Source organism: Equus asinus, chromosome X (genome assembly GCF_041296235.1).
Source record: "Equus asinus isolate D_3611 breed Donkey chromosome X, EquAss-T2T_v2, whole genome shotgun sequence".
NCBI classification, from domain to species: Eukaryota; Metazoa; Chordata; class Mammalia; order Perissodactyla; family Equidae; genus Equus; species Equus asinus.
Genome location: NC_091820.1, coordinates 111,654,471 through 111,665,753, shown reverse-complemented (window position 1 = coordinate 111,665,753; position 11,283 = coordinate 111,654,471). Strand labels below are relative to the sequence as shown.

At 39.3% G+C, this 11,283-nt stretch overlaps 1 protein-coding gene across 4 annotated transcripts in view; it reads left to right on the top strand.

Moving 5' to 3' along the window:
* Window positions 1-3,312: 3,312 nt before the first annotated feature.
* CUL4B (cullin 4B) overlaps window positions 3,313-11,283 on the top strand; it is a 31,738-nt gene continuing 23,767 nt past the window's right edge. For 2 of the 4 annotated variants that reach the window (XM_044763286.2, XM_044763284.2), the window contains exons 1-3: window positions 3,314-3,465; window positions 4,228-4,752; window positions 6,877-6,992. In XM_044763286.2, coding sequence (XP_044619221.1) covers window positions 3,438-3,465; window positions 4,228-4,752; window positions 6,877-6,992 — 669 coding nt within the window. In that variant the 5' untranslated portion in view covers window positions 3,314-3,437. Of the gene's footprint in view, window positions 3,559-4,227; window positions 4,753-6,876; window positions 6,993-11,283 lie in introns of all 4 variants that reach the window. The other 2 variants (XR_011499893.1, XM_070503032.1) reach the window with 2 other exon arrangements.

Sequence of the window (11,283 nt, the reverse complement as noted above, 5' to 3'; positions counted from 1 at the left end):
ACCCAAGCACCCCGGGGAGTCGTCGTGATGAAAGCGAAACAGGTTATACTTTTTAGAGAGATGCCTACAGAAATAGGAGAATGGACATTAGAAAAACTAGTCCTCTGTCTTTCTTCCTTCTTTCTTTCCTTTCTGTATTTCTTCCTTTCTGTATATATATATATATACCTTTATAAATAGCTACAGATTTACTTATTTACTTGATTAAAAGAAGGCCAGTAATAACTATACCTCATCTGGCAGCAGTGTAAAGTTTAATTAATGTTTCTAAGGTATGAGTTGAACTCACAAGATGAAAGATTCTATATATGTAATATGTGTTAAGTGCCCGATCTGGTTTAGTCTGATAATGGCCGTAATTTATGCTCACGCCTTGATTATTGTGGTTTCAGTGAGTTAAATCTTGAAAAATGCATTTTAATGTTGAGAATGTGTTTAACATTGGTTGGCAAACGTTTGGGTGTATAAAACATATGCTTATGTTTTAGCTAGCCCCAATTAGTTGATTCTTGATGTAAAAGATGTTTTACAAAGCAACATGGGAGGTTTTTCTTCTTTTTAAATTGATCCTCAAAACAAAGGAAAAAAAATTGATCCAAGGGTCCAAGGAGACACAAAGTTCTGGTCCTCATACATCAGATAGTAATATCTAAATTGGTTTGTGCCACAAAATATAAATGTTAAATTTAAAAAATAATTTAAATTAATTATTAAAATTTTATATCTGTATTAAGGATATTGCTGAATATGCTTAATATTACATATTAAGATGTGCTGAATATGTGAGGATTGACCTGGTACAAAATAAAGTGAGGTTGTAAAATGTCAAAAGGAAGCTTGTTACTAATCACTAAGAAAAAAAAAGAAAAAATATTTTTTCCACAAAACTCACTTAAGGATATTCATGGAAAACTTAAATAGTAGGTTAGACTCCTGGGTCATTTAAAGTGAGCTAGAGCTCAAGAGCCAAGAATCTGTGCTTTTAGAACTAACATTTACCTGGGAAGACTGAAGGGCTTAGATAACCATGTCAGATTGGGAGCTATTATTACTAGAATGTAGTTGAATATTAACAAGACTCAGCTATCCTTTATGTTAGTATAAAAGTTTATCTTTGTATGGCAAAAGCAGTTTTCTTTTTATCTTCATGTCCATTCCCTTTCAGTTGTACTAATATTTATAATTTTTAAAATAGCTAGCACTCCATATACCCTTCTAAGGAATATAATTACATGAATTAGAACAAGGCTCACTTTTTTTTGTCTTGAAAAGTCCTCAGCTGGTCCATCCATACACCCTTCTAAGGAATATAACTATATGAATTAGAACAACTTTGTTCATTAAATCCTGAAAATTAGCCAGCTAATCCTCCCTTATAAAGGCACGGCATTATTTTATTCTCATTCAATGAAATATTCCATTCAATAAGTATTTACTCTGCGTTTACACAATTGTTCAGCGTTATGTGCAATGTGAAGTGCAATAAAGGAGAGCTTCATGTTAGGACACCTTCCCTGGCCTTAAGAGTTTACAGTCTCATTTTAGGCGGCAAGAGCGATACGGTATATTCAAAACAGATAGGAGTTTATCTTCCCCCTTTCAGGCCTCTATCTCCTTTCTCTGCGGCCCTGGGGCCTAAGTTCCATTAGAGCTTTGCTCTCTGCCTGTTGTCATCAAACAGGACAAAGCTGATAATAGCCCAAGGTGGTGCCTTTTCTAAGAGGATCTGCATTTTAATCAAGGACTTTTCAAGACACACACACAAAAAAAAACCAAAACAGTGGGTCTGGGTAAACAAAGTTAGAATATTGATTTATTCTTAGGGTTCTGATTTGTCTATCTCAAGCTTTACAATACAAACTGTTTTTACTCCAACCACAACCCTGTCTTGCCCCTGCTTTTAAAAGCCCAGCTTGCTGGCTTATCTCCATGCTGCCTATCCTAGCCCACAGGGTAGACTCCAAAATTTTTGGCTTTGTGTGCCAGGCAGTCTTGAGGCTCATCTTCCTTACTTCCAACCAGACATCCTACTTTCCAGCCTCACTGCACTTTCCATATTTCCATAAACAGGCCAGGCCCTTTCACAACTCCTTGCTTTGCCCCTGTTTCCACTGCCCAGAATGCCTTTCACCCTCTCCCCTCTTGTCAAAATTTTTGGCAACTCCCACTTTGAGACCCAGCATAAAACATCAGTTCCTCTGTGAAACTCTTTCTGACTATTCCAAAATTACCCCAGATTTCTTGTTTCACCTGTTCCCATAGCACTCTGTACATTTGTTATAGTACTGTTATGGAAATTAGTTTTGAAACTATCTTCCCCCACTGGCTTCTCCATGGCAGGGACCTGGTAAAGTGTCTGGCATACAAAATCTTTCAGTACCTGCTCGTTGAATGTTTCTGCAGTTAGAATGATCAACAGGTTGGCAAATTTAGTTTTATTTGACATTGTGTACTCTCATCCTCCCGCCAAAAAAAGGCTTCGGGTTAAATAAAAACTCCCAACAAGGAATTTACAAGGTTTATTGTTGCTAATTTAATCAAATGTAGAGGTTTGTTCTTATGAGTAATCCATTTTAAAATTTGGGCTCATGGAATACATTGGTAGAAAACATTGACTTCTGCCAGTATTGTTCTCCTAAAATGTCTTCTTTGGGACGAAGTGTATAAACTGAGGTTTGGTAAAAGACGTGGCTTTGTCTAGTCTGTAAATTACTAGGTTAATGACAGATGAGGTCGGGCTTGGGGTTGGTCCTGGGACTTGTGTGTGGGGGGGGCGTGTTAGTTACCTTCCCGTTTCTTGGCCTTAAAATGCACGCTTAACTGCGGCCAGCTATCTTAGAAAATGCTCCTGGTAGGAAGGGAAAAGAATTTGTAGCTATATTACTGAGAAAGGTATCAAAATTCAGGCCCCATTCAGTATTGGGTCAGTGATGTCCTTGACATAAAAGAGAAACAACTTATAGCGCAACTCAATCAGAACTCCTTTTCTTTCCATCTAAGCTCTTTTTCTTTTCCTATCTTAACATGACATTCCTCCCTAGCAGGGGGCATAATGGCATGATTATATTTTCGTCCATTTCGGGTTACTCCCCTCGTCTTGCAACCCCTCCTCATTCCTTTATCTCTTTCAAAGTTTCCATTCTCCGTTCCCTTACTTTTTACTCCCTCCCTTCCTCTCTCCCTCCTCCTCTTTTTTCCCAGCTAGCTCACCCCGCCCCTCACCGTCACCACTTTCCCTCCCCTTCAGGCTCCTTCCCGCTCCTTCTCCCGCCACCCCCTCCTCGCCCGCCCCGCGTCCAGAAATCGCCAATCAGGAGCTCCGAAGGTGCCCGAAGGCCCGCCCCTCCTCCCTTTCCACCTCTCCCCCTCCCCTTTTCTCCCTCCCCCACCCCCCCTTTCAAGTCCTGCGGACCTGGGGGCTTCGGGATCTGGGCGCTATGAAAAGTGTCTGCCCAGTCACTTCCGGTAAGGGCGTTGCGGCGCGAAGCTTCCCGCGGGACCGTTAAGGAGGGGTGGGAGTTACCGGTGGGCCGGGTGAGGAGAGTGCAGCCCGGGAAGGTGAGCGGGGGAGGGAGGGGGAGGGAGCGCGAGCGCGAGCGCGAAGGAAGGAGCGCCAGCGTCTCGGGTGCCTTAGCCGCCCCTTTCCCGCCGCCTCCCCGCGAGCCGGCGCCCCCGCCCCCCCGGGCGCCCGCAGTGCTTCTCTCCACCCCCCACTCCCGGGGACAGACGCCGCCCCTCCCTCGCCGCCGCGTGACCGGAAGTGGCGCCATCTTTAGCCTCTTGTGCTATTGACAATAACAAGCCCCGGCTCTCTCCCCCTTCCCCCTCCCCCCAAGCACGGCGTCTCCCCTCCCTGAGAGGGGGAGAAAAGGAGGAGGAGCTGCCGCCTCACAGACTCTCTGAGTCGCTCCTGCAGAAAGGGGGGAGAGAGACCGAAAAGCAGGGGAGGGGGACGGCACGGCCGTTTACCTGTCTGCCTCCTCATTCGCTCTCCCCCCTCGTTCTGCTCACTCCTGGTGTCAGCCTATCCGCCTTCCCAAACCCTCCCATTCCCCCGGTGTAGCCCCCCCTTCACTTTCCTTCTCGTCCTCTGTGTTTCTCCTCTCTTCTTTCTTCCCTTCCCCCTCTAGCATTGCCACCTTCTCTCCTACACGCACGCAGGCATATAAACGTAGGTTTTTGATGCTCCTCTGCCTGTTGACCCCGCTATTTTCATGTTTCCAACAGGTTTTTCTTCCCCCAATCCCTCAGCTGCTGCTGCTGCTCAGGAGGTCAGATCTGCCACTGATGGTAATACCAGCACCACTCCGCCCACCTCTGCAAAGAAGAGAAAGTTAAACAGCAGTAGCAGCAGTAACAGTAGTAACGAGAGAGAAGACTTTGATTCCGCCTCTTCCTCTCCTCCTTTACAACCCAGGGATTCGGCATCCCCTTCAACCTCGTCCTTCTGCCTGGGGGTTTCAGTGGCTGCTTCCAGCCACGTACCGGTACAGAAGAAGCTGCGTTTTGACGACGGCGTGGACTTTGTAGGGTTTGATGCGAAGATGGCTGAGGAATCCTCCTCCTCCTCCTCCTCCTCTTCACCAACTGCTGCAACATCTCAGCAGCAGCAACTTAAAAATAAGAGTATATTAATCTCTTCTGTGGCTTCGGTGCATCACGCAAACGGCCTAGCCAAATCTACCACCGCCTCTAGCTTTGCTAACAGCAAGCCTGGCTCTGCTAAGAAGTTAGTGATCAAGAACTTTAAAGGTAACCAAGGCCAAAATCCATAATCACTTACTAAGGATTTGACACTTGAGCGGTCACGTGCTCTATTTATGTTAATATATTAAACAGTATAGAGGTGGCCTAATGTTTTATGCATAATCAGTGAGGCGGAGGGAGGTCCTTTTTTGGGTGGAGGGTTCATTTTCCGGGGATGGTTAGTATCCTTGTGCTGAAGTATACACTGGGTGTTTCTGTACAGTATTTTGAGGTCTGTCTCAGCCTATCGTATCTAATCTGTTATTCCTTATAACACTGACAATCGGTATGTTTGATCCGGATTTTACAGGTGAGAAATTTGTATTTTAAAGAGGTTTATGTATTTCAGGTGCATAGTGAGCCTTGGCACTGCTGGGAATTTTATTTTTATGCTTCAGTAGGCCACATTCTCCAGTCCCTAGAAATGCAGGTAGCAATGGTGATATGTTCATGCTCAAATAAGATTTACAGTTAGATTTATGATGTTGAATGCTATATTCTTGAAACTCATTGTGTTAGCAGTACTTGGAGAAAAATATTTATGATCTCTGCATTTCTTTCCAAAGGTGGGCTTTGGAAGTGAAAAATAATGTGTTTACACAGAAGTAGTAACTGTGTACCACTAGTCTAAAGATAGGATCAATTACTACATCTATTTTTTTATCACTAAAATGGGTTTTAAAGCACTGACCTGCAGCTTTTAGGAAAACTTCTTCATTTTGTGTTTGCGATGTGATGGAGAGTGTTATAAATGCATTGATGCAAATATAAAATCAGCAATTTAAAAAAATGTAGTTGAGCTGATTTACTTTTTATCTGTTGACTGTGTTTCTGTTTTTCTGACTTACTTTTTCAACACCCTTAACTGACAGGTATTAGATGCTAAATTGTTTATTAAGTGGAGAAGTAAATGAATGAACTAAAGTAATATTTACCAGATAAGTGCCTTGCGGCTAAGTGTTAGTATTGAGAAAATTAGATTCTCCATGCTTGTGTTTTCAACATTAGTGTGGAAATCAAGAATATGCTCTATTTTGTCTCAAGCAGAGGATTATAGTGTTGTTTATTTTTAACCATTTTTTTGTGTCACTCCTCTCTCGTCCCCAAGCTCTCAAGAGTGTTGTAATGTTTCTGATTTAATAGTAGACCTTTCTGAAGTAAATATGAATTGTAATTGACTAATGTGTTCACTGTTTCATTTAAAATATGTTGATTTAATAGCCAAGGATTTTTAAAGAGATGAGCTGTGATCCTAATTGTATTTGCATACTGGTTTCAGAGATTTTTGTTTGGGTTTTTTCTCTCCCTCCTAAAATAAAAACACCTTATTAAGATATTTGGGTGTTTTCATTAAAAAAAAGCTCATTGCTGGTCAGTGAAGTTTAAATTAAATCCTGGATTAAGATTCCTTTTCCTTTTCATTCTAAAAAATGCTACATAGGTTCTGGAGTCATTTTGATGTTTTAATTTCTTAACATTTTACTCTGCTCAGAAATGCAGTTTAAGTTAAAACCTGAATTAAGATGTTTCTCTCAATTTCTGTAGATGCTGCATAAATGTGAGGGGTCAAACAGACCTAGATTAGAATCCCAGTTTTGCCATTGGCTAGCTATGGTGACCTTGGGCAAGCCTTACTAAATGAATCTTCCAGCCTCAGTTTCCTCAGTTGCAGAATAGGGATAATAATACCTTCCTCAGGGCATTATTAGGAAGATTCAGATGTTTATAAAGTACCTTGTGCATAATAGGCGCTCAGTGTTTTAAATCTCATGTACAGAATTCATGTTGACTGACTTAGGTTTTACGCATGATTGAATAGGATCAGGATTGTTATTTTTTATCTGTCATTCTTGAATTTTTGTTTTTTGAAGCAATACAGTCAATAGGAGATAAAATCCTCACCTTCAGTTTTAATAGGTGAGTCAAAATGACTTGAACAGTATGCTGGCATTTGAAATTTTATTCTTTATACTAAACTAAATACAGTGGTTACATGAATATTTAGGTGTAATAATTATGAAGATCACAATTACTCCTAAAAAGCAGTCATAGTGTTATTGTATTTTATGGATCCTTCTATTACTATATTGTACATATTATTCTGATGTCAACCTTTTATATATCATCTAGATAAGCCTAAATTACCAGAAAACTACACAGATGAAACATGGCAGAAGCTGAAAGAAGCGGTGGAAGCTATCCAGAATAGCACTTCGATTAAGTACAATTTAGAAGAACTGTATCAGGTCTGTATTAATGTGAACAACCAGCTTTCATTAGCATAAATTGAAGTGGAATGTATATGGATTTTACTTCCTGAAATGGGTCCTTATGTGGACTTTTGGTTCCCTCCTAATTATAGTTTCTCGATTAATTTATGCACTGTTTTATAATCAGACTACGTATTCTGACATAAACTATGGGTACAGTCATATTGGTATAAATTGGGCTTATCTGGGACCCTTCTCATTAGAATTTATACTTAGGAGTACCTTGGTATAATAGAGGATTTACCTGTAATGGAATCCTATAGCCTGGATCTCAGAGGTGATTTTTGGTGACATGTCATTTTATTGTGATGCTTCTTGCTAAGTGATGTTACTCATCTGTAAGAAAGGCCTCAAGAAATACAGATATTTCCATACACTTTATTCCGCCTCTTTTCTATTAGTGGCCTTTGGTCATTTCTTTTTCTTTCTCTTTGTTTGTCTAATCTCCTGAGCTACTAGACACACCTTAGCCAAAATATGAGCAGCAGGTTGTATTCCAGTGATGGTCTGATGTTCAGGTTTGTTTCTTTTGCTGAACGAACAGGTCTGTACTGAAGTGTTTAATTTAAATATACTGTTAAAGGCAATTACTGATTTAGATTTCTTACTACCAAGATATTTTGCCCTACCTGTGTTTTTGACACAGCCGGTTCAAGAAGTTACTTTGCATTATAGCATCAGCAGTTTTGTATTAAAAAAAATACTTCAGAGTCCAAAAGCTTGAGTTTTTGTATTGATGAATACCTTTTAAGAAATTACGTTGGGTCAGTTGATCCGAATTTGTAGTTTTCATCTATTCATTTTAGTTATGGAGGTAGTATGGTGATGGACAGACCCTGGATTAGGAGTCAGAAGACAGGTTTGGGACCTAGTTTGGGCTGCTGTTATCCTTGTGATCTTGGTCAAGGAGCTAAACTTCTCCCAGCTTCAGTTTTCTCCTCTGTAAAATAGGGGAAAGAGTACCTGCCCTATTTACCTCAGGAGGTTGCTTATAAGAATCGAATAAGATGTTTGTGAAAAACCCCTCAAGCACTATGATTCAGAAATATAAGATCATATTATCACTAGTCAAACTTCTTCATAAGCCACAGTGTGGCCTTTTCACTCGTACTATGTCAATTGAGATCACCAATTTCTGTTGCTGTGAAGGTTAAATGATTCAGTGCATGCCAAACAGAATGATGCCCAACATGTAGTAATAATGCTATGTAATAGTATAAGCATGATAATGCTATCTAAGTGTAGGTGGTAGTAGTACTGCTAAGGTATTACTTACGGATAAGCCCACCTCATTTGCCTATGTTGGTATATTACATACGTGGCTCCTAAGTTGTACAATAATAGAAGTGGAATTATGGAATTAGAGTTGGAAAGGCCTTAAGAAAGATCATGTGGTCCAGTATCTTTTGTTCATACATGGAACAGCCTGCAAAGCAGGTTCATTGTTTAATATCTCATTTAAGAATTTAGAGACCCTTTGTGAAGTAGATAGGGTAGTGTAGTTATTATCCCCTCTCTATTGATAAGGAAACTGAGTCTCAGGGAAGTTAAATACATGCTCAGAGTCATACATTGGCAGAGCAGGGGACTGGAACTGAGGTGCCCAAGTTTCTAGTCCAGCGCACTTTCACTCACTGCTGCCTCGCTAATACACCACAGCAGTTCAAATACCTCTGTAGTGCAGTGTTTGAAGCACTTTTGAAATACTTTTACTTTAGGAAAAAACTCTTTGTCATCAAAGAAGGTAATTTTTTTCGTTCACGCACATATATGGTGTTTATTTGGATATGCTGGTGTTCGGCATCTTTAATTTCAGTAACGTCTTTATTTCATATTTATAACTGATTGTAGTTGTTAATGAACCCTATTTATTTTACTTTAAATATTTTTCCATAGCTTTTGGTTCAAAATATTTTTCCTGATAATTTGATTCTGTTAAATTCCTTTATGTTTCAAGAGCTCATAGCTTACATTTTTTGTGTTTTTCCTTTTCTATGCTTCAGAATTATTATCCGCTGTTGTTCAGGTGCACTTCTTCAGCCTAAAATCAATGTTATAACTTTTCACTATTTGTATTTTTCATAGTACTTTACTACTTCTGCTCTAATAAATTCGGAAGCATTTGTTTCCAGCTGCTTTGTTATTTTGGACCTTAATTTTACAAATGCTCCTTTCGATTGTTCTCAGAAAGATTGAGATGTTCAAGTTCAAAAAAGAGGATAAAAGGATAAAGGGAGTAACATTTTTTCATACCATCTGGATTTCAGGTGCTTCTTTGATTTTGACTGGTTGAAATGTAATTTAAAATTACTCTCCTAAAATTGAAACAATAATGAAGTATGTAGTATACCAAACATACCAAACAAAAGTTCTCCAAATTTCTCATTACCCCATCTCACCCTCTGTCCCTGAAGTAAACACTTATAAATTTGGCATGTATCTATGCAGAAGTTTTTTCTGTGCGTACAAAACCATTTTGCTTTAAAGCTTACCCATGGAAGTCCCTAGTGTGGATTGCGTGTACTGCCTCCTAAGTTTTTAATTTCTCGGAAAGAACATGCTCTTGAGTGCATTGGCAATAAGCAGATGTTGTCTTTTAAAGGTGATTTTAAATTAGAATTGTACCTGAGTTTAAAAATTATCTTTCTTTGACAACCTCGAAATCCTGTAAGAGTGAGGCAGTGGTTAATGTTGTTTTGGTTTGGTTTTTTTTTTTGTTTGCTTGTTTCTGATTGACAACAGATAGAAGTATGGTTAAATGCACTGACTTTGAGTTGATCAGCCTCCTTAGATTAGAGATCTGCCATTCATGATAACTTTGGGTGAGTCAGTTCTCGAAGCTTTGGTTTCCTCATTTGCAAAATGGGGAGACTGACAATACCTATATGGCAGGGTTGTTTAGTTATAAATAAAATGCTGCAAACAACTACTTACTACAGTGCCTCCTGTATATTGATGTTATCCATGATGATGATGATAATAAATATTTGAGTCTTTAAAAAAAAGATACCTTTGTTTTAAGATTGCATTTTGGTATACAACTCTAACGCCACATTTAGTTTTTCGATTCTAAATCCACACTGGGCCAGAACAGCTGGCTGATAAATAGATTACATTGCACATATGTGTTGGTAGACACCATTAGCCAAATTGAAAAAATACTAGAAAAAGAGAGGAACTCTCTAGGAACAGTGTCCCTCTGCAGTTCTCAAGAATGTGCCTTGTTTTTACATGTGGTATCTTAATAGTTGGAATTTTGGTTTTGGCATGTCACTTTTTTACTAAGTAATATTTTAAATAATGGGATTATTTTCCTCATGTTCTCAGCCTTTGTATGAGTAGCTGTGTAGTGTTTTTAAATCAGTTACCTTTTTTGGAGCTGGCTGTTTGTTTATATATGAAAGTGTAACATTTATTCTTAATATAAATGTCTAGCTATTATCTTTGAAGGCAAGCCTAGTCCATACTTCAATTCTGATGAAAGTAATTTTATCTATCATTAATAACAGAAACTCAGGGCCGGCCCGGTGGTGCAGCAGTTAAGTGCGCACGTTCTGCTTTGGCGGCCCGGGGTTCACCGGTTTGGATCCCAGGTGCAGACATGGCACTGCGTGGCAAGCCATGCTGTGGCAGGCATCCCACATATAAAGTAGAGGAAGATGGGCATGGATGTTAGCTCAGGGCCAGTCTTCCTCAGCAAAAAGAGGAGAATTGGCAGCAGATGTTAGCTCAGGGCTAATCTTCCTCAAAATAAAAACAGAAACTCTCGTTTGGTTAGCTTTTTGTGAAATATATCTTAAATAATGAACCTTTCTATTAATGATTCGTTTATCGAGTAGATGACCACAAGACTGGAACTGGAAGCAAATAGTGCATTCATCTCAGTATAGGTTATTATCTGTTATAAAATCTGGTTGCTTAAGCAGTCAATGGTTTGTAGGCAAGCAGTTAGATTCTTAGCAAGGATGACTAGCTCTTGTATTTTCTGTAAGTTTGTTTAACTGTTGTTACTCTTGATGTTTTTAAGCTTAGTCTGTCACGTTATGTATTGCTCCTCTTTTTACTGAATTAATACTATCCTGCTATTTTAAAAAATGCAACTACAAATTCTTAGTACTTGGTAATTTCAGTTTTATTTAAGCCCTTTTTACTAGATGTAAAGAGGAAAATTTAGCCTTCATTGTCTGGCTTCCTTTTTGCAAATTCTTAGTTTTTGATATATTTTGAGTATCTTCTTTTAGCCATTTTTACTAGATATAAAATAGAG